Source organism: Eutrigla gurnardus (assembly GCF_963514095.1).
Source record: "Eutrigla gurnardus genome assembly, chromosome: 9".
Lineage (NCBI taxonomy): Eukaryota > Metazoa > Chordata > Actinopteri > Perciformes > Triglidae > Eutrigla > Eutrigla gurnardus.
Genome location: NC_139923.1, coordinates 13938096 through 13962728, shown reverse-complemented (window position 1 = coordinate 13962728; position 24633 = coordinate 13938096). Strand labels below are relative to the sequence as shown.

At 39.9% G+C, this 24633-nt stretch overlaps 1 protein-coding gene across 1 annotated transcript in view; it reads right to left on the bottom strand.

Moving 5' to 3' along the window:
* Positions 1-1366: 1366 nt before the first annotated feature.
* shisal1b (shisa like 1b) overlaps positions 1367-24633 on the bottom strand; it is a 35681-nt gene continuing 12414 nt past the window's right edge. The window contains exons 2-5 of the mRNA XM_084018586.1: positions 20900-21111; positions 16321-16534; positions 11622-11924; positions 1367-5075 (exon numbers count right to left, since the gene is read on the bottom strand). Of these exons, the coding sequence (XP_083874712.1) occupies position 5075; positions 11622-11924; positions 16321-16534; positions 20900-20966 (585 nt within the window). The 5' untranslated portion in view covers positions 20967-21111 and the 3' untranslated portion in view covers positions 1367-5074. The remainder of the gene's footprint in view (positions 5076-11621; positions 11925-16320; positions 16535-20899; positions 21112-24633) is intronic.

Here is a 24633-nt window from a genome sequence, read left to right as displayed (position 1 = left end):
ACAATAAATACATCCCTCAAACACAAACCAAAAATCACAATAACCTCAATTGTTTAAAAATAAACTGAATATCTCAACTAAATTGCTGAGGTTTAATGTGCTTTTCTTGGCTATATTATAAGCAGTGTGCCATCATGTTATTATCATGTCTGACTCCTTACTGCTTCCGTTTGTGGCTGCCTGGCACTGAAACATCTCTCTATGACGTCGTTCCCCTGCACCTCCAGACATTACCAACATTAGTACATTAAGGCTTATAAACAATGCCTAATTTCTTTTTCCCACCAACATTCAGCGAAAAAGAATACCAGGGACAGAGCCAATCATTGCACGCCCCTACTCTGCCTCTGATTGGCTCAGACTGTAGTATTTTTGTTTCTGGCGGGGGGAAAGACAAACATTACGCTACACAGACAGACCAGCTAAATGTTCGGCACAGCAGTCCTCACAAGGTTGGCAGTTCGAGCCCCATCTGTCCTTGAGCAACACACTGAACCAAGTTTGGTTTGTGTGTGTTATGGGTGAATCAGTGAGTGGCAAACAGCGTGCAACATCCTCTAAGGTAGAAATGCACAAGCCTATATAAATAAGTCCATTTACTAAGTTAAGTTAGTTTTTTCAAGACCCGTAAAGCTATAGATCGTGTAGATAGTTTGCCTTTGTGTACATGAAGTTTCCTGCTTTATTTTGATAGTCTGTCTGTTGTCATTTCACATGTCCTGTCAAGCTTCCCGCTCGTGTGATTGCTGCTCCCTGCCCTTATGTCTTCCACCTGTGTCTCATTGTCTTCCCCCCCTAGTGTGTTTAAGGTGTGTCTTCCTTCCCTTCCAGCCAGATTGTCTTTTCCCCAGTGTGAGCATTCCAGTGTTTTCCTTGTGTTCCTCTAATGTTTATGATCCTGCTCGTTATTTAGACCCTCGACTTTGCTTGGTGTTTTTGACACTGATCTGCCGTGTCAAAACTGCTTGAATAAACCACCTTGAACCAGGGTCAGGGTCTGCATCACTGAGTCTACCTGCCTGTGAGACAGTTTAATACTGTACTACAAAAACAATATGCTTAAGTGCTGAAAAATATAATACGTTTTCATGTATTTAATCAATCATTGGCGTAAAGGACAAAATAAACAAAATAGTTTTCTTTTATTCTAACCACTGTTTTTTCCACTAATTAAAAACTTACAGTTTTAATAAAAAATAAACCTGTATGACTCCTTAACATATTCAGTTATATTTTAAACTTCCCTGATAACCTTTTACTAACCTGTGTTTCTGTCCTCCATGGACTCTGCTTTTAAGGCTTGATGAAATAAAGGCATATTTTTGTCCCAAAGAGCACCTGACACAGAGGGATTTAAACACACTGGAAAAGATAAAACTTTATTTCTCCCTGTCGTGACAATACAAAGTCAACAAGTGCAATAACAATCCAACTGAAAACGTTACTGTTCATTCTATCTAGTAGTAAATACATAGACAGAACGTGGTGCACATTATCATAACCACCACACCCAAAAAGTGAGGTATCAACCACTACAACGCTTCTGTGTATAGGTGGGTATTCAACTGTAAGGCAACTGTTACCATGACAACCTGACAGACTGAAACAGATGTGTGCTCTCTTCTTCCCATCCATTTTTATTTCATTTTAGTTATTTATTTATTTGGGAAGAGGGTTGAGCTGATACAATTTACAGTACCACAGCACACATCAGGCCAGAGTCACAACTGTTTTCAAACAAACCAGGAGACATCACAAAACCAAGTTGTAACATTTTAAGAAATTGGGGAATCCATTTTTGACCCTGCTACTGCTTGTCAGAGACAACATTACATTTGCCTTTCCCCTGGGTGTTACTATTACTTTATTGATGAGAAGAACAGACCTCCTTTACTTTATTACAGGTCAGAACAAACAGCATAGAGCCCTAAAATCGACACCAGGTTGTTCCCACTTAAGGCCTTTACACACTGGGAGCATCTTTTCATGTAATTATTTCTCACATCAATATATCATTTTTTCAACTGTTGCTTTTGTCATGAGCATTTTCAAAGAGAAAGTGAATAAAATGCGAAGAACTTACTTAATTTTGGAGTCAATTTTTCTGAATCTTTGCACCGTGAAAGAAGGCATTAACCAATCACCTTGTGCATACACTATCATACAACACAGTGGCTGCTTTGTACTCTTTTCAACCTTGACAAAGGCAGCAGGACAGATCAATTCCTTCCGATCTTAACTTTCACAATAAAAGCCCTTAACATGCAGGACACTGTGTAACCGTTTACCAGAGAACTCAAATTCACTCAGAGCATTTCACTAAAAGGAAACTCAATAGAGTACAGTAGCTTAGGCTATATAACAATTTACCTTTGTGAAAAAGTACTGCAACTGTTGCATATTTGCATCACTGCCAGTATGAATAGTTTTGATGCCAAATATTCACAGCATTTCTTATTTCTTGTGTAAAGGCCTTTATCCCGCATTAGGGACTAACTAAATCCCCATTGAGCTGCTACACCTGTTACTTCCGCACCTGTCAAATTTCTCCCTGTTTGTTGCTGCTGTTCATACTCTGAATAAGGAGGTAAAAAAAGAGAGAAAAGGAGTAATTTAGCAAAACTGCTGATCCACGGGCCAATTATTTCTCTTGGACACATCCTTTTTCTCTTCTCCTGAAAGCACTAACCTGCTGGGGTGCACACGTGATTAAACTTTAGACATTGAAATGGGAATCAACTTGCTCTAATGACTCAGCAAATGTGAATATTATTGCTGATAACTGAGGAAGGAGCCCAGCGAATGACCAGAGTTCTGTTCAAAGGGTCCACTTAAACTTTATGAGACAGAGAGGACAAATGTGATGGCAAGACCCATAGTCTGGAGCCAACTATGAAAGATTAATATATCTGTTAGATTTCAGTGAGGACCTAGCAACGTGTGCATGGAACAGAGATTCTGTACATGCAGGCTCGACAGCAGCCAGAGTACCAAATGCAGTAGAAAGATTGGCACCTCTCTGGTAATGTAGCTTACCTACTGTCTGTCCACCTAGGCTTCACATGCTGTCGCTCATACACAGTCTGGCACCAGCCACTTTATCTGTTGTACCATTTTATGGATTACAGAGAATTAAACTCAGCAGTTAGTTCAGATTTAAGTGATAACCTTTTATTAGAACTTGCTGATAGTGAAGCTGAAACCATTAGTCGATTTATCTCATTAACTGAAACAATTTAATTGATCAAGTCATCGTTGAGGTCATTTTTCAAGCTAAAATGCTATGTTTCAGCTTCTAGTCCACGATTTTCTGACATGTTATTGACCAAATGATTGAGTAATTGAGTAAATAATTGTCCAATTAATCTAAAAATGTTCATTAATTGCAGCCCTAATGTAAATGTGTTCCTTGAAAAGGTGAATTGTCCTCACATTTCTCATTGCAATGCTGACAGAAATAGCTGGAGAACTTTTTCAATATGAGTTCATTATCCAGAAAAGCTGTCTGTCCATTTCAGTAACTTCACCTTCTCATTTAATGTAACCTGAACTGAAGCTCTGCGATACACCTCAATGATTACCCAGTGCTCATTTGGCTGACGCCTCTGACTTTTACCATGCCATCCTGTTTAAGCTACTGTACATTATTGCTGACAGTGAAAGGGGTTTTACTGTTTTCTTTTCTTTTTTTTACATTTTCTATTATGGCTAATCCCTTACAATTGTCTATAACCAATGTGGGATATAGAGCGCTCCTTATAAAGGAACCAAATTGATATCCATTTGCATCATATTGCTAATGGAGCTGTTTTTCAGGCAGCTCCGGTAATGAGGAAGGGTAAACAAGTCAATGGGTGAGGTTACCGAGGCAACTGTTATGCACTAACTTGTAATGTAATGGTCTCAAATGGGCTTTTAGGCTCTTAGCCAAGGATTAAGGTTATGTTTAACTGAAGCTCTTTGCTATTGTGAAGGCATCCCTGATCCTCGTTATGCTGCGTTCACACTACGAGTGACAAAATAACAGGCTACAAGTCATTTTCAATGGAAGCTGGTGACAAACACACATCTAACACATTTTGATGTCCTGTTCTGTCTAAAACGACGTATTCATGCCATTAGCCAGTTCCCAGTGCAACGAGATCTTGAGCAACACCTCAACAGTGACTCCGTAACAATAGCAGTAGCTTGCCACACTTGGCCGTTTTGTTGCTCGTAGTGTGAACATGGCATCAATGGGTGAATAACTTGAGTCAACATCGCTTTCCTAAGCATCACTAAACCAAAAGAGAAATCTTAATGACCTAATGTAAAGCCTTTAGATCTACAGAAGTCTATCTGTATGGCGTTGTGTCCTTGTCAGACACGTTACAATATAGAGAAATCACGTTTGCAGAAAGGAGACCTAAAACATTTCATACAAGATATTGTTTTCAACATGGCTGCAGAGACAATTTGTGTCTGGTTTCAGTAAGTTACAAAAACATTCTACTCTAAGTGAGATGCTCAGCATCAACCTAAGCTGTTACATGTTCCGAATGTTAACCACTCATATATTTCTCTGACTAGTTCACATAAATAAATCACCATATAGATAACCCACAACGGTGTCTAACTGCTACTGAACACAAACTGACATAGCAGTGTAATAAACATGTTATATCTAGAAAGATGAGCTTCTTTTTTTAAAAGCCTCCTTGCTCGTGAGAACAGTTAATCCAGTTGAGTTCGGCTCCGTTTGGGATACTCCAGTCATTGGCAGCCATTTCAGGGATCACTGGACACCTGTGAGCAGTTGAATGTGCTGTGGCAGCAGCAGCAGGTCCTCTGTGTCTCCTGGCAGCCTTGGTTCAGCTTGGTTTTAAATGCCATACTGGCCTGCTTCTGTCAGTCCACGGGTGTGTTGTGCTCATCAGAAAGGGGCAGTAGTCACTTCTAACTACGACAGTATGGCTAGCCCACCACTGGTGTTTGTGTCTGTGGTCCAGAGAGGGGGGCGTCTGTGGGGCATCTCCTCTGTATCATGTAAGGGAACAAGGTGTTGCTACTCTTCAGTTTTCATTCTTCATTTCATTCTGTCAAGAGAGAAATGCAGAAATTCAGCATGAATGTTTATTTTTGACAATTAAAATCTCCTCACAAGCTTTCAACCACATCTCATGGATCTCCCTCAGCAGAGGGAGTTACACTGTTCTGATGGAGATTCAAAAAGCGTTTTCTGGCCCAGAATACACTGGATCCATATGGACGGCCGGCTGAAACGCATAAGAATTTTATATAACATGGACATTGATTTTAGCTGCATGACTGAAATTTTCTCAAATCATGATGTGTGTGCTTTATGATCAACGTTAATCTTTATATAGGCCTAACATCATATTGGCAAGAAAATCAGCTCAAGGCCTGAAAACACAAAAACTAATAAAAATGCGCAGCTCAGATTTACAGAACTATTTTACAAGTCAGTAATTCGTGTAAAGCTTTTCAGCCCAACCCAGCTCTATGAAACACATCCCACCCATTTCTGCCATCCAAAATAATGGTACCTCATTGTCGATGAAAGTTTCCACTTGAAGGTTATTCTAATGCCCTCTAGAGAAAATGACTAAACTGCAAAGTAAATGTGTGATAACAGATCTAATAAAAGATCATAAACACAGCCCCAAAATAAAATTGCTGCTGCCTGACTTGCTCGCGGCCGTGCCAAAAGCCATTCTTCTTCTACTTTCAAGGAGTTATACCTATTCTCCTGCTCGTTCCTTTTAGCCTGCAGTAGGACTTTGTGTCTGCCTGCCTTTGTAGCATCTATGATGTTAATTAACTCACACCACATGGAGAGTGTTGCTTTAATTGGACAAGGTCTTGGCATACTGCTCTGTGGACAGACAAGCCAGGAATAATTTTATAATGCACAATTCTATTATTACCACAGAAAGCCAACCAGTGAGTTCAAAGATGGATGTGAATATGCAGGAGACACAGCTCGGCTTTGATCACACACCGACAGAAAAAAAAAAATACTGTGAAACAAGATGTGAAATGCAGTTTCAGCTTCCCTAGTGGAGCAGCATGGAGTGTCATTTCCTCGGAAGACAGACCCACGGGTGTTTGAGAGTTGGTGTTAGGGATGGTTACCTACGACCAAAGTGATGTAACACACAGTCTGAGTGGGGTGATGGAGACTTCGTTTACTAGACTGGGTGAGAACGTTGAGTCACTGAGGTCTGACTGTAAGAGGCAGTGTTACGATTGCTGGTGAGTCAGGTGCTGAATGTGGTGACAGATGCCACCTCACATGGACCGCTCCATCCAGGGCTAAGCTCAGCAATCCCAGTAAGCTACCAAGCTTGTGCGAGCTTGTGGGTGGTTATTGGCACAAGATGCTAATGTCACTTGGTGCCAAGTGATTTATTAATCACCAAGAGACTCTGACGTGTTCTGTTGATATGCAGTGGTGCCATTTGATGTTGCCCAACGTCTAATTTCTCCCACATTAATCACTTCTGGCTTATACTCGCCACACATTAAACCAAGGTTGAATCATCCATCCATGCTAATTTGGAGCCCATCCTAGCTAACACTGGACAATAGGTGGGCTACAGTGGACAGGTCATATTTGAAATTGTGCCTCTACTTTAGCAAAGGAGCATCTTATGTTTTATCTTCACTGCACAGCTATTTTTGTACAGTAAGTCTTGATCAGCACTGACTGAAGACAAACTACATTTGTTTAAAATATGCAGTAAATCCAGACTGAAATGACAGCAGCAGATCAGACAGTTTTTGGAGTTCTGAGGGTGTCAGGTCCACTACACAAGGAATGTAAAATAAGTGATAAAGTAGGAGATTCTCACTGCCAGCTCCTTTTTGAAAATGTTCTTTGGTGTCAGGATATTCAGATGATGCTGCTGTTCCCCAGTAACACAAATTGCTAGAGTTGAGCAACTGGGCAAAGAGGGTTTGCACATCCTGGCTAAACTTTTAATTTGTTGCAGGTAGACAGCCAATCAGGGCTTTCAAATGAGCACTATAGCAATAGAGCGGGAACGTTGAGGAACAGCTGCATTTTTTTGCAGTCCATAAAATCTTCATCCATTTAATTGTCTTTATGTTACTATCTATCAAAGAGTGAGTTAAAACAATGGTGATTGATCATGTGACCCACTAGTGAAAGTGCTTGTACTTGCTGCATTGCCTAGAAATAGGATCTCCGTGTCTGTGGCGACATTCCTGCGCAAAATTCAAAATGTTTACGTTTTACATCAGTCAGCAGCGGTCGGTCTGCCCAGGTGGAGCTACTCACGGAAGCGTATGCTGCGTTTACATGTAATAGGAAATCGGTAACTTCCAATTGCTGAGTCAGGCTCCCTCTAGTCTAAAGTGTTTGAACGGCGCAGCCAGGTACATTTCATGACTGCTGACTCACAATGGAGGATCAACAGCCAAGAAGACCATTCAACTTCCAGTCCAAAGAAAAACAAACGAAAAAAAGAATTGAAGTGAAGAAGGGCAAGTTATCAAGAAGCAATGTCACCGTGAACGAGAGAAAACGACGGACCTCCTTTCAGTGTGGAGCATTTGAAGGCATCAAGCAGATGAGAGGCAGTCGAAACTGTTCGGTGAGCAGATGAGGTCCCAGAGGCTCACCTGTAGTTCCATGTACTGCCAAAGAGGCCGCTAGAAGCAACGTATATCAAATCTTACGGACTGCCACTTTAAAAGTACAATTTTGTCTAGCCACATGATCCAAATAATGGGTTCATACAATCTATATCTGGTGCTAGGGTTTGGACTTTGAGCTAACTGCTAACTGAAGGTCCATCCATCTCCCTGAGCTGTGCCCACTCCTCCCGGTGAAGTAGCCTCCTGGCAGCAGGGCAGACCAACCAAAAACACAAGGTGTTTTCTCATTCCGCTTAATGGAATAGAGTTAGAGGTTGAAGTCTTCCCCCTATGAAATAGAACAGCCCTTTGAGTCCCCCATATTTCATCAGTAATCTTCGATGGTGTTTATGTAATTATGATGAGCCACTTCATGACAGAAGTCTGCAGTTGCAACAGTAAATCTATGAACTTGAAACATTTTATACGCTTATGTTCTTCGAAACACAAGGCTGCCCACACTGAACCCCCAGCAGACCTGCAGCAGTATACCAGCCTGCTCATGTAGCGATATGGAGAACTGTACTTTTTCTGAAGAAATGGATCTCATGTGGAGAAATGATCATACTTTGACTTGCTGTGAGGATTGGTCCGCTGCACTGGAAACCATTTGTGGTTGATTCCTTAGTTGCTATGCGAGTGGGTTGTTTTTAGATATGCCAGTTGTGGGATATGACCCCATCTCTGTTTGTTTACATTTGGCCAGCAGATGTTCAACTAAGTAGACCCAGTACTACCCTGCACCCTCCCTGGGGATAAAGATCTGTACCCCTGCAAATAAACCATAGGCAATCTGATGACGCATTGTGTGGGCAACATCAGCTGTGTCGTAAATACAGTATCAGCCATGGTTACTTAACACATTTAACCAAACGTGAAAGTATTTAGACTGTGAGAAGTGCTTCACTGCGTTAAACTGCATCCAGGCTGTTCTAATCTTGCCCCCAGAACCTTTCTGTGACCGAATATAGCTCCCAGCATGTCAGTGGCGGCTGGTGGAATTTCTTTCACAGCTGGCTTTGCCAAAAATACAGGATGATTTGCTGCTGCTTCTAAAATACGACCTGTTTTATCAAAAAACACTGTTCATGCCATAATGTGAGTCAATGTAAAATGAGTACTCATAGAACAACTCAAACCCAACTCTATTAATGAGTGTGTATGTGGACGTCGTGCCTCGAAATCTCATCCAATCCCTGTTAATTTGCAAGACCGGAAGCCTTGGCTCTGCGGTTCTGTTGCCAGCAGCTTCCACAAGCGAAACCATCTAATTACATTGCAAGATACTTGTTGATGCATTGCAGGCTACGTATTGACCCTCCACACTTTTAATAAGGGAATGAAGGCAATTAATACATTTTTAAATTTAAAATGAATTAATGATGCAGAGCAGGAGGGGCAGAGCCCTAGCGCCCTCTATAGGCCAGCCGCCACTGCAGCATGTCACATCTTTTTTAACTGACGTGAGGGATTATCTAAGACTATTCATAGCTCCTTGTAAAAGATGTCCTGTTTATTGGTTAGTGGCTACACTTTTTATAGAAAAAAGATGCACACGATTATTCCACATCACCATCTATTCTGAGGAATTTTCCATCAGTCATTGCCAGAATGAGTTGCCATGAACGCTGCATGTTCTACTTTGTCAGGGAGCATTTTTGGGGTTTCAAACACGTGTTATACACAGTAAGCCTATGATTGATGACTCCTATCATATTGAACTGACTTCACGTATAATAAGGGGGCTCCATGGGTATGTCCAGTGTTAGTTAACCACGTTTCCACCAGCAAAGCAGCCCCAGGATCCCACTGCAGCATCCCAGCTCCCCTATCTTTGGCTCACACAGTTCACACTGCTTTTCAAAGCCATTTGTCAAACCTCTGCCCACATTAAATTATCATGACCCGAGAGAGATATCTACCTCTCGGTAGAGACTCTGAGCCCCAGTCAGACGTATAGGTTGCACAGTGTCTGAGATGGAGAACTGCATGAAAAATTGACTGCACAAAAATGTAGGTTTATTCGTGCTTGTGTAGGTTTATTATGAAAGTCTGTGCAATGTCTACCGTAAGAAGAGAAAGTTCCCTGTGGCTGTTATGTGTTACAGTTCACTCCAGGTATCGTAAATCATCTTGTATGTTTTAAGAGTCACATGCAGCCCAACACTGTGACTGCTCACAAAGGTAATAAAAAGTAAAAAGAAAAAATAAACTGAAATGACAGCACATGGTGTTTTGCCAACGAAGGTCCATGAAGGATATCTTATAATATACTCAAAGTCGAATTGTTCAGGTTAAATAAGAGTTAGGGGCCTCTGGCGGGCAGTGCAGCCTTCACATTATTCTCTTCTTTTCTGTTCATTAATAATGACGGCTCCCTAATGAGCTGGTCAGACTTAAAACCCCAACTTATTTTTTTTTTTAAATAAGTTGATGTTGAGTGCAGCTACTGTATTTTGAGATGAAAGACAAATACAGATCAAATGATTTGCATAAAATTATCCACTGGTGGGCAGAAGGGCAGAATTCTTAAAATATTGATAACATCTATAATGCTTCGTCAGAAGGAAACCATATGAAATTATTCTTTTTTTTACCAGTGAGTTGCTATGTTTCTGAGTTAGAAATCATTGCGAGACAGTAATCATGCATGTGTGTGTTTGTCTGCGCACTGCACTCTTAACAAGTAATGCAGAGTCTTCTCTGTTGGCTTGGAAAGTATGCTAGAAATGTGTCCTGCAAAAGAACTGTTTCCCTGCCATGTTTCTCTGTCTATGTAACAAAACACTGAGTACAAAGAAAATCACACTGACCAGAAAATGAGACTCAGAGAGAACGTTTGTTTGAAAATAGATGAACATAAAAGAAGATTTGAATATCTTTCTAAGCATCTGTTATGTGTCCAAACAACTGCAAGAGTTTGCACTATAAATGTATCTCAGAGTAGAATAAATCACATTTTGAATTAGTCAGCACAGCGTTATGTAATAAATCCAACTGTATGGGTGTTTTCAGTTTTTCTACATTTCTGATTAATGTCTGAAAGAGCTTCAACAGATAACCTTATCACTTATTCTACCGCCTACCACTATACCATCAAATTTAACATTTGAAAGATTTCAGAAATATTCATCACTTCTCCAAATATTTTCAAAATCCACAACTACCCTAAATCAGCAAAAATTAGATCCACCTCATAGCCTATTCAAAAAAAGAAAAGGTCACGTTTAGAGCTTGTTTGCCTGTTACTCCAGTTACTTCCTTCTTCCAAAACTGTGGTGAAGAATTCCTAATAGGAGGTAAGATGTTGTTAAACACTGACTGGTGTGTTATCTCCATGCTATTAATTAAGACCAAATTGCCCCCTAAGTTACCACATAACTGGTTGCTGTCAACCTCACTCAACATAAAACACACAGTGGCTACATTACATAACCTCCAGCAAACTTCAACAATGAGGACAAAACAGCATCAACAATCTCTTTGAACTGAATAGTCTTTGGTTTAGGGAAAAAACAGTAAAACCAAGACTCCGTCAGCATGTATGCGTGTGGTTCACCACCCAGCCTGTTTATAACTGCTATGGACAACATTGTCTTCACTTCACCTGTCTGATCCGTGTGTTACGTACTGTTTACTGTGATGTTTTACTGTTACCTTTAAGAGTGTCCTATGTCTGAGAAAATGTGTAATTCTAGGCTTTCTAAGTAAAATTTACTAGACCATAGTCCCTTAAAATACTGAACTGAAATCCAAACAGTCTTTTCCAGACCTGTCTGATATTGTATGAATTATTATTTGCACACTGCCAACACTCCCAAGGAGATATTTCCATGAAGTAGTTGGTGGTTACCCAGGTGATTTGTGACGTACATGTTAGTTTGTGGTTTGCTGATTCTTGCACCTTTACAGTGCCAAACTGCAGGTCGGCGGTAGTCATGTGACAGACAGTGACTCACCATGCGGTGGATGTGTTGTAGGGCAGGAGTGTGGGGCTGTGGCTCTCCCCTCTGAGGCTATGTCTGGGCTGGTAGTGGCTGGGGACCATGGGCTGGGCTTGAGCCTGGGCTTCGCTCTCCTCCGGCATGGACCTCTGCCACTGACTCCGAGCCTTCTTCAGCCAGCGTCCTCCCAGACCCCATTTCTCCAGGTAGACCCGGCACAGCTCGTAGTTTATGGCTGAGTAGTAGAGAAAGTCTAGTGCCAGCAGCACCATCACGAAGAAGCCATAGATCCACACGCCAACCAGGGCTGTATAATTACTGCAGAAAAGACAGACTGTAAGTATAACCACAGTGTCATCTGGGAAAGATGATGATAAACACTCTTGCATGCTTAGATCCACCATCCAGCTACCCTTCACCTTAAATCCCAGCTACAATAGAGCTGCCACGTGTGCATGTTTGCTGTTCATGTGGCAAGACCAAGACTTTCATCCAGTCCTCCCTTGATAAAAACTGGTTAAATAAACAAGACATAAATTATTAAGAAACCCTCCATCTGTTCTATTTGATGCTTTCTAAAATGTTCCTTCTTAAATAGGGCATCGAAGTTCATCTCCATTTGGCTTCTTCCTCATGGTGCCTCCGAAAAGCTCTCTCATAAATTGTTGTCAGGTTTTCGATAAGCTGGATTTGTATGGCACATTTCATCTTTTGTTTAGCCAACCTACATCCATAAAGTACAGCAAGATTAATGCACAGAAATGGCTACCTGAGAAATTTGAGAAGCAGCATTTTGCCAAAATAGGGATGCTAAATATGTAGGTGTGATGTCTTTGTTTCAATGGTGCTAAGGACATCTACAGTCATTGGGGGATATCACATACAATTTAAAATGATTGAGTCCTTTGCATCTATTGTACAGAAAAAAGTAGTATTTTGCCTCTGAGAGACTGGGATGACACAGGATATTACTATACTATTACTAGAGATTTATTTGGAGGGAACCCCATTTTTTGAAATATACTTTGCACTGCTGAAGCCCTTTACAAAAAGTGCTTCTACTGTAGTTCAGTTAATCAAGTTTATACAATTCTGCCTGAAAATGATGTGACCTTGGGATATTTAACTGAATAAATGACCTGTAGTCAGGTGAATGCCACTACTGCTACTCAAACTACTCAAATCTAAATGTGCGTTGAAAGATTTCTTCAGGAAATGCAGTCTACTCATCCCCTTCTTATATACAGCTGGAGGTATGTTGCTTTTCTTCACCTCTGCTTCTGGAACATTTACCTATAATTTAGTTTGTCTACTCAAGTAATTTAAGGGGGCAAAAGGCAATACATGAGTCAAGCTTAAGGTAAGCAAACAAGAATATCTGCACAGTCCTTGAAAAGATCGATCATAGCCACGCAACTAAAAAAAATGTTATTCAATATTCAACACAGATTCCTTAGAGAAGGAAAGCAGGTGCGATTGATTATCTGTCAAAGGTTTCTAGCTGGTCCTGCTGCTTTTCTAAAATTGTATTCACAGATGACTCTTCTAAACCGAATCTATTCCAAATACATAATTTCAGCTACTCTAAATACATAGAGAGCTATCAACACCAACTCGTCAACCCCCAGAGGACGCCTGTCGGTTTACCTTGAACTGCATTAAATCTCATTACCATGTTCTCCATGCAGTGTGAGTAGAGAGCAGAATTTAACTCCTTTGGCTAGCGGTAAATATCAAACCTGCAGCCCTATCGCCCAGTGAGCCAGGATGGAAGGGTGGCCAAACAGGCCATCTGACACTCAAATGAAATATCATGACCTGCTGCAGGGCATTGTGAACCACCCGAGGCAAAGGCATGCTGGGAGGGCATTATTACGGAGAGCTGAGAGCCAACAAACGGCACATTTTTCTGTGTCCTTCACTCGGTTTATATGGTTCTTTCTTTAATAACAAAGTACAACAAAGTACTATATTTTTTTTGCATCCTTGCTGCTGTATGATAGGATACGTGTTATACTTGATATAATAGCCAGCACTTAACACCTGCCTTTGTGAGCTATCGTGTGGAGGCTTCCCACTCATAACACAACGCTGCTCTCAGCATCTGTTCTCTTCTGTGGTGGTTTTGAATGCCTCTGTAGGTGTGGATCGATGTCAACAAACCCTCTTAAGTAAAAGGCAAACGGTGTCAATGAGTGTGATATTGTCGAGGGAGCAAAGCATTTGTGAGCAAGCAGACTATAACCAGTTGTTTTCAAGATGAAGAGTTGAAGAAGACGATGGTAAATTCAAGTTGGTGACATTTCTCGTAATTTTTTTGGTATGATAGCGTTCAGGTTAAATAAGATATCAGGGCTAGCAAATCTAAACATTTCATGGCTCCAAATACTTGATTACTTTGACAGTATTTAGAAGGCTTTTTTACTTGCACGTGTTTTACTTTATTTTTTATATATTGGTTTAACGTTTTTTCCATCATTTTTACACGTCACGTTTTAATTCATTCATTCATCCATTTTCATTTCAGAATGAATAAGCAGTTTTGTCTCATTTGCAGGTATGATGAATGTTGTAGAATCATCAAAGAGAATGGCCTTACCTTTCAGAATGATTTTTCAAACTATGTGTTACATGATTGAAATGTCAATACTGAGTTTTGGCAGATGAATCGCATCACAGAAGAATTTCAAGCCAATCTGAGGAAAAGTCATCTCTGAACTTGACTCAAGAGATTCAGCACAACCAATGTTTTCCCTAATTACATCCACTAGGGCATGAAGTTTATACTTTGAGTCCTGTTTGTTTGTCTTTTGCAGGATAACTTCATAACTACTGAAAAAATTTCAATATCATTTGGTAAAAATTAATAAATCTCTTTGCTCCTGAACCAAAAGGCCCAGTCTTATCCCTGCATTACTTTACAGCTGAAATGATTAGTCAATTGACAGGAAAATAATCTTTAACTACTTTGATAATTCATTTTTCAAGCAGCAATTCTGAAAAATAATAAATAGAAAGTAATCCATTTGTTGATTTAATTATTCTTCAATATCAACATAACTGGATGTCCACTATTGTGTGTATTTTGATCAGATCCAGATGCCCACTGAAAATGTCTATAAAACTGTTTTCTTTTAACACATTTATTAGCAGCCTTGGAAAAAGGTATGCACACTCTGAGGGCTTTTCTAAGCGATGGTTACTCTTGTCTCATCAATGTGACCTTTGTGATCGCATTAGGATCCAATAAGCCAAACCATTGCTGAGTTGGTCTGGCTCGCATTGAGTTTGAGTTCAGTGAAGTTTGAAGAGCATGTAGGAAAAATCCGGACAATTATCAAACGAATATCTTCATTAATGTCATCTTCTCTCCACGCGGGACTTCCTCTCCTGAGAGAAAGCAATAGGAAGAGAGGAGCACAACTGAGATCCACTGTCATATTAAGTTACTGCTGATGCTGATTTTGCTGCAATAAAAGCTTTTTAAATCACAAAATAATGGGAAATGAAATGTGTTTATCCACCATTTTAGAGTCGCTTCTTTGACCATGAAATATATCCGATCACTGATCAGGCAGGTGGCATTGAAATGTCAAATGTGGATGCAGTAATGCGGACTCAGCTGAGTTCTGATGTGGCACACCTGATCACATATGCAGCATTGAAGGGACAGGTGTAACACACATACAGTATGAGCTTGGGCTGTCACTTAAAAAAAAAAAAGAGTTCAAATGAATTTGAACTGAAATTAGCAGTTAGTTACTGAAATGTGTGTGAAAAGCACAGTGTTGCCATTGTATGACCACAAGGTAATTACTTCAAACAGACAATACATTTTGAATTTTGGAATTTGTAAATGTTGTGGGGGTGTGCCTTTTTTTTTTTTTTTTTTTTTTTTTTTAATTGTGCACGCAGATTTCCTGTGTGCCTCACTGCTCGCCTGCTCTTGTGTGTTCTGTGTCTGAGCTGTTCCATATGCTCAGCCCTCATATCTTCTCTTGAGATTATTATTCAAGCCGGCCAGCTCCCAGCCTCTGCTGCCGTCTCTTTTTGTCCCTACTCGTGTGTTTCCATAAAACCTTTTTTTGCCTAACGATGTCTCTGCTTTGGGGTCTGAACAAAACCAACAACTTAACAGTATCCTTATTATTACACTCATCACAGCAGGGCTACCACCCCTGGTGGGAAGAACATTGTTCTATACTAGATGTTCTGTAAATTATAATATGAAAGGCTAGCAAATGTTCTGTTTGTTTTACTGATGAGAGGAAATGAAAAGAGATAACCTATTCACTCTGCCTAAATATATATATCTGGTCTCATTTGTAAAGTATTATGTTTTCAAAAACACATCAAATGTATATCTCTTGGAAATTGCTGGTTTACCTATTAAAGATAATATGAAGTGATGTGACAATCACAGTAAAGATGGTCAGGAAGGTTCATTTATGCACAAATGCACTCTTCTCATGATTTATAGATGAGGCCTTTTGGGTCACGATCGTTGTCATTTTTTTAAAAAGTTGTGTCCCCAGAAAAAAAATTGTAGATAGATGATAATGGTATTTTTACAGATGTATTTTATTATAGTTCTATTGAATTAAAATATAAAAATTTTCAAAACTAGCCGAGATGAACTAACCCAGAATCTGGTGCAGATGACAGTGTGGAAAAAGGTCAAATAGGTTTAAATGGCAATGTGATTTTTACTTACTTGTGTGCATAACCATCTGAGGTGGTGGTGAGGTTGATCTGCATGACCATCTGGAACTCTGTTTCGTTGCAGCAGTATTTGAAGGCGGTATTGTTGTGGTGGCAGCAGAACATGTAGGTCTTGTTGTCTGAGAGGCGTGGGCAGTGAAAGCCAAAGTGATACCCCCCCTTGTGGTCGGAGTACGGTTCACACACTCGGTAATGAGCTGAGAGGGCTGCGTTTTTGTGGAAGACAAAGATTCAGATGTAAAATTTGGTCAGAAATGTCATTCAGAAGGTATTTTAATACAACAGGAAACAAAAACCACTTGTGACGCACAACCTTCAAGGCAGAGTTTGTGTTTGTATTCCTACTCTGAAAAGTGACAAACCCTTATAAAAATGATTGATGACTAACCAATCAAGGAAACACCTTTCAAACTTCAGCAGCCAAACTACAAAAGAGGAATACACTGATACCCATATCAGGTTGATACTGACTCAGATAGGCGGATCTGATATTAGTGATGCTAGGGCCGATCTATTCTAGTCAATTCTTTGTTCAATTCACTTGGAAACAGTGATGCATACAAGTTATTAATTAAACACTGGTATCATATCGGTACATGGTATCTGCTGATACCCAAAGCTACCCAAAGATAACGCCAACCCTAACCCTATTGGTATTGGTAAAAGTCGTATGCATCCACATTACAAAACAAAGTACTGAATGGTTTTTGTTTTCTTTGGAAGCCTCAGAAAAGACAGCTGGAGATGTGTATTAATGGTGTAGGATAAGGAGCTGAAAACAAACAGTCCAATAGGAGTCATCATATTAAGCAATGAAGCCCTGATGGCAAAAGCTCTGTCACCTTATTCTTTAGGGCACACAACAACCCGAAAAACAATATGTGCGTCCGGGTCATTATGCAAACATAGTGAGTGCTTCTGGATGGAAACACCAATCATGCCCCTCAGACCAGTTACAGAATTTGTTATAATGTAGTAATGCCAAGATACGTAGGACAAATAGTGTTCTGGCTCATTTGCATTCATCTGTAGCTGTGCATTCAAGTCATAACAGCTTTAGGAGAATATCAATCTGTGCGTCCTTGCTGCCACAATGTGAAAAACAATAGTGTTGTTGTTATAGAATCTGGCACTTAACTTCAGCTGCAGCTGAGACTCCATCTGATGATACTAAATCACCAATTTGTCAGGGAAATGAACCAGATATGATTAGTGTCAGTTCACAGGGCTGATGATGGTTAATGCACATCACGATGGACCGGGACATACTCACAAGCTCAATGCCTTCATAACTAATCACTATCAGCTTTTTAGTTTCCCTTCACTTTCTATTTATAGGAATAAGACGAAGAATGAACGATCCAGTTTGCCTGGAGACAGACTGTGTAAACTGCACAGTAGTAATAGAAATAAAGAAAGAAAGAATGCGTTTATTTACTTTTTATTTACCCTTTAATCAGGAAAGCCTTGTTGAAAGTCTTTTTAAGCAAGCGTTCTGGTCAAGATTGGCAACAATAACAGTGAGTTACAGAGAAACGCCATAATAAATCAGAAGATGATTATTTTGGTTGCTATTCAGCCTAGAAAAAACTTAATTAGCACCTTTTAACAACCCAAGAGATGTCTAAACCCATAAATATAAATAAGACAGAATTCTGACCAATATGTACTGAAGGGGGCATTTTACAGTTGAATAAATTTACTTGACAGCTCTCCTTGATGGAGCAGACTATGTAATGGTAACACTTTCTAAATTACCGATATTCATCCATGCAACAAATGTGATACACAGATTAGACTTTCTTGTCCATATCAGCCATGTCAATGTATCAATCTATCAATTAACCTTTTTGATTTAATTTTGCTTGATCATTCTCCGTCTACGTTTAAATTTAATTATAGAATATCATGTGAAGATCTCTGTCTTGAATGTTTCCTTTCATCAGTGCAGCCTCAAATCTGGCGGTGTTGTTGCTGTGATTCAGTTCTAAGGTCCACTTATGCTGCGGGGTGATAGAAGTCTTTCAGTAATCTCATGCAGGAACACATCAGCATTTGAAAGGAGAGAACTCTTTCAGGATATAATGAGATTGGTGTGGCTGGCCATCTTCCCTTTGACAATCCAAAGGGTGATTTGTAGAGTGAGAAAATCTTCATTTGAGGTTTTGCATTGATTGCACCATTGTTCGGAAATCAACTCATGTTATTTATATCCCGTAACCCCTTTCATGTAAAGGAGGGGTCAGCAGTTTGCAGGTACATGAACTGGCTATAAGTAAACAGACACCACCAACTTCGGAAGTGGACCATAAAATCCTCTAACGATGCAAGATTTAGAGGTTTAGAGAGAGAAGAGTTCAGGGGAAGTGTCTGCCTTCTCAAATGAACAACAGCTGGTTGTGAAAACCATACAGTTGTAAACACACCACCTGCTTAATTGCATTAACACCTCTTGAAATTTAAGATATAATGAACAGCTTGGCTCTTGCATTCGAGTATGTTTACAATATGTGGACTAAAAACTGACTCTCTCTATTACCTCTCCAACAACAAGCAACAATACAGCATCCGTAGGTGCTCACACATCATACTGATGTATTCCTTGCTACAATCAGACCTCCAATTTAACACATTTTTTTCCTGAAACATACTACATGTCATCAGCTTATCAATTGAACAACAACAATTCCAGGCAATCGTGGCAATTTGTCAAACATTTATCAGGCATAATGCCAAAAATTCAGTTTTATGGACAAAACAAAATTATGGATTTATTAAAAAAAGGCAATTAACTGATTAAAATACACAACAGGGCATCGGTGATACATCCTGTGGTGGTACTTAGCAGCATCGGATCCACTGATGCATAATGTCCCATGGGTGCTCAATTGAATTTAGGTCAGGAGAACTTGAAGGCCAGTAAATGGCACAGGAACAGCCACACACATGAGGCCTGGCATTGACCCTGCACCAGCGAAACGTCTGACAATCCCTCTGAGGATTTCATCCCGGTACCTAACAGCAGTCAGGGTACCGTTGGCTATGACATGGAGGTCTGGCTAACCCTCCAAGAATATGCCTCCCAGACCATCAATGACCCATTGTCAAACCGGTCATGCTGGATGATGATACAGGCAGCATAATATTCAGCACAGCGCCTCCAGACCTTTCTACGCCTGTCATATGTGCTCAGTGTGAACCTGCTCTCATCTGTGAAGGGAACCATGCACCAATGGTGGACCTGCCAATCCTGGTGTTCTCTGGCGATGTCAATGGAGCTTCACAGGGCTGGGCTGTGAAACCAGGTCCTTCTAGTGGACGCCAGGCCCTCATGCCACTCGATAGAGTTTGTCAGAAACATGCCCACCAGTAACCTGCTGCAAGTCATTTTGTAAAACTCTGGCAGTGCTCCTCCTGTTCCTAGCAAAAAGGAGCAGATACCAGTCCTGCTGCTGGGTTGATGCCCTTCTATGGCCCTGTCCGGCACTCCCTGTGTTATGGCCGGTCTCCTGGTATCTCCTCCCTAGGATATTGATGTGCCATCCTGGAGGAGCTGGACTACCTGTGCAACCTCATTGGGCTGCAGATAGCACCTCATGCTACAAGTAGTGACAGGGACACTAGCAGAACATGGAACGAGAGAAGAATCAGTCAGCAAGGAGAAGGAGAGAGCAATCGTCTGTGGCCACCACATGCAAAACCATTCTTTTTTTGGGGTTGTCTTGCTTTTTCATCTCCATTGCACTTGTTGCCACTTTCATTTTCACCAAAGCAGGTGAAAGGGATTCACATCTTGTGCGCTTCCTAAATGGACAGATTGATATCCCTGAAGATAAGTGACTTAGTGTGATGAAGGGTTCCAGTTGAGCAGTAGTTGTTAGTTGTAGCCCTACTATCAATATCACCAGACTGTATATACCACCAAATTAAATTTAAACAATTTTAAGAATCAGTTAAAAAAAAATAAAAAATTAAGAATATAATGAATCAGATTTTGGCTGTAAAGTCACTTTATTGTAGTTTGATTCTGGTTTATACTGTGATCACTGCAAATACTTTTAAGTGTTCAAGTTAAAAAGTCATTAACATGATTAACATTCACTCCACTGATTATTATGGGTTTTCCAGTCCTGTTCCTGTGGCCGTTATGCTGATTCCTTCCTTCATCCTCCTCTTGCCCTATTTTGTCATTTTAAAACTTGAGTTGGCATCTTTTCCCTTGTGCATAATACAGTATATATATCCCATATCACAGAGATATGTGTGAGCTGGGTTCCTCTCTTTGTGTCTTTTGGGGTTATTATATGCTCTCTTCACAGGTTTATGTTGTATGGCCTCATTTATACAGCACCCCGAGGTTCAGAGCTTTTCCTGCCAAGTGCGTTTGGCAAGAAGTGTAAGTTCCTTGATGTTAAGTGTCTCTGACTTAACTTCTGGCCATCAGATGTCAACATCAATGTCTTTCAATTCATAAAAGTGTGTCTTTAGGGTTTTTTTTCCCATATATTTGGTTCATGGCACTGGGCCAGGCAGGCAGACTCACTGTTGATCACACACAAAACTACACTGACCTGCAGTGGACAGCAGCAGGAAGATGACCGTCAGGACATTGAAGGACTGCCGGCTGGTGATAGTCATCTTCTCGTCCTCATGTGGGAAGAAGGGAGGGAGCAGGCGGTAGGGAGGGATGGAGGGAGGGGTGATGCTCTGCTTTAACTGGGCATGGGCATCCTCTGCTTGTTGACAGCTCCTCTCACATGGCTGCTGCTGTGAGTCAGGACTCCTGATGGGAACAAGATGAGCAGAGAGAGGAAAGATTAAGAGATTTGATTCGGATTTCTGGAAGTTCCACCCTACTGTGTGGACAGCTTGTCTGGCAGTGACTTCCCATGATGCCTCCTGAAATCTGTCCTTAGGTTTACATAAAAGGATGGCTTGGGCAATAATTTTAATTGAAATTGGCTCTCTGGGAAAAATCCCTATAGTGACAACAGATTTTCCGATTAGGACAGGAGGAATGTTTGCAATTGATGTTATCATTTCAGAAGTTTGAACCCATCTTATCCATCCATTATAGCAAAATGGAGTGACAAAAATGATGATTTATAAGGCATTGAGCTGAGTGGTCAATTAATCAACCAGTGTAAAATTAATGGTCAACTAATTGATGATAGATATATTGTATTGTATGTGAAATAGTTTAATTTACAAGTCCAGAATTTAAGAGTGTGTAATTTGAAATGAATTACAGGGAAAGTAAAGACAACTGCACAGCAAGTCAGCTAAAGTTAAACATTTTAATCTGTCTTCAAGCAAGCATACAAATCAACATATGGAGGATTACGTTTTGCATAATAAATACATACATTAATAATATTTGGTGGTTTAAATTATGGAAATTCTGAACCCATGAAATAAAGCATTACAGTTAGTTGCAGCACTTATTATACTCTAATTTGGCCTTTTACTAGTCTGTAACACATATAATACTTGTATAATAATAATATTGCATTCACATTCCAAAACATTAAAAACAACTCATAAATATATTTATTTATTGAATAAAACTGAAATCTCTCCAATTTATTACTTTATCCCACTGAGAACTGAAATGGCAAAAAGTGATAATCCCAGCAGATACTTGATTATGTAACTTTGCTTGGCAGTTAAGACAAAAACACAACATGTGCACTAAATCATGGTGTACTTCGAAAAAGTGTTGGTTTTTATCAAATACAATGAATTTAACAGAACTTTCTCCTTCAGCACCATTTACAGTGTTTTGATTGCAGAACTGCTAAAGTTTGCTTGTAAATGATGCATCTTGGGAGTTCATGAACACTTCTTCTTCTGTTACTGTACAGTTGTTTTTCAAAGCTGTGTCATCATAGCCATCCATCCACTGCTTGGTGAGATTAATGGGCTGGTGGCACATTCTGCTTAGCCATGATTGTTCCTCCTGTTCTTTGGCAAATGTATTCCTTTTAATAGTACCAGAGGAAATTGCAGGTAAACGGTCCCTGTCTATGAATAAGTTAAAGGTGAAATGTATGGTAATTTATTACAAACTCTGAGAACGAACCGTTTGCATTTAGCAGTTGTTTTACAATGGTATTGTGAGAAAAATGTGTGACTTGGCTCTTAGGCTCTGAAGCTCTTATCAGTGGCAGTCACATGTGACAGAGGAGTTTGGAAAATGGTAATTACTCATCAAAGCGATATAATCTACACTGCCCTTATTTATGACATAAATTAATTTTCTACTAAAGAATTGGCTTTCAAAATGACCTAAAGCCCACCAAGGGATATAGCTGCAAGCTTGCATGTGCAAAAAATAATTAAACTTCTGCATGGAAAGTGTAAGAAAACTTAAAGCCTGAATAACTGAGAAGCAGACAGCAGCTGAGCAACAAGCAGTGTTGAAGAGCACGAGTGTCTTTTAATGAAAAAGAATTTAATAGTGGATCACATCCAATTTAATATTGCATCACCACTGTCTACTCTGTCATTGTCACTGTCATTTAAGTATTGGCAAGGTGTTTTGGTGAACACCACGGTGTGGCACAGAAATCTGGAGGGAACGTTTTTTTTACATGAACACACAATTGTCATTCACCTGATAAAAAATGTAAAGTGTTTTTAATAAGGAGATTATAACGTAGTCAGTAGGGCAAGACATCAGCAACAACCTATATGGTATTTACAGGTCAAACACAAGTAACCACATTTCTCGCTATTGTGTTTAGTACCAGCTATGAGGTATGGGAAGTTTTTGCTTGACTGTTGTTCAGAACTTGATCCGGATTTCGCCAGAAGTTACACTGTAATGATCCAGTCGATTAATCTTTAAAAATTTGATGAGTCCAGAGTCTTATGTGACAAATTATTTAAAGTAGATTATTAGAGTAGATTTTTCAGGTCTGGACTGTTGGTCAGAAGAAATCTGCTTCAGCCAAGTTTGATACCAGTATCAGAAATGCCTCAGATACGGCCTAAAATGCCAGATAATATCACATTATCATTTGATTTATCAGCCCATGTACGCTACATAGGAACAATATCAACACATATTACTCGTTATCAGATCCATATATCCTCCCCAATCAGTATTGAGCATGTGAGATAAGGAAGAACCGGCCAAAACAACAGTGATAACAAACGCAGGGTATTGATGCAATGTGTTTGGCATATATATATATATATATATATATATATATATATATATATATATATATATATATATATATATATATATATATATAGTATCAGAACATTTCTGTTTGAAAGTAGACCGCAGTTATTGCTGCATATACAGAGTTTATTGGTGAGGTTTAAATACGCTGTGAAGAAAGAGAAAGAAGAAGCACTTGACAATTTTCACAGCTTTCACAGCTTTGCCCAACTGGCTCACTCGTGCAGAATGTGGTGTTGGCTGATGGCTTGTGAGTTTCTGAAAAAATTGGGTGATGATGACCTCTAAATTAGAGGTCTATCTTCACAGGTCCAAAATGCAGGACCCTATCGAAAACACACGCATGAGAAACATGAAACTAAACCCACCATGCATGAATTCGAATTGAATTTGAAAGGGACACACGGATTGATCCGAGGAGGTCTGAGAATAATGACTGTAGGTCTTTGTGTGCACCACCAGTTAACTAAACACCTTTAAAATATTTTAAATATTGGATCCCCTTGGATTTTATTCATATGGACATACAAACCCGAGACCTGAAGCAATACAATGGGATCCTACCTTACCCGGTTAGACTGAAGAGAGATCTGAGAGGATCCGTAAAGACCTGCACTCCTAAACTAATATTGTGTAAACATCTCCAGGAAGAATCCCACTCACTGTCAGTTGCTGTGTAGTTGCTGTACTTGTTCCAGCTCCTACTTGTTGCCATGTTTCTTGTGTAATCTCAACAGCGCAGGCTGATGGTTGCACATGACCACACCAATATACAAAGCCATTACTATGGACCATATGGAAAGAATATGTATGTGGAGCACAGCAGGCTGTTTCTCTTGAAGTCTTTTTAAAGCATTTTGATCAGACAAGCTGTTCTCCCTTCAGAGAGCCAGGCAGCTAAAGGTCCCTGGAGGCTTGTTAGAGTCGCATTTTTTTATGTTTCTTTTTTATTTCTGGTGAGAGATTCAGTGTGCTGTCAGATGACTGTGAAGTCTGACGAGGGTTTCCCATCCTATCATGTCCCCCTGGCAAACTGACTCCTATTCCTTTCTGCTGCTGTTGTCTTTTATCAAGGATTTTATATACATTATTTCTCCATCACAAATGGATTCA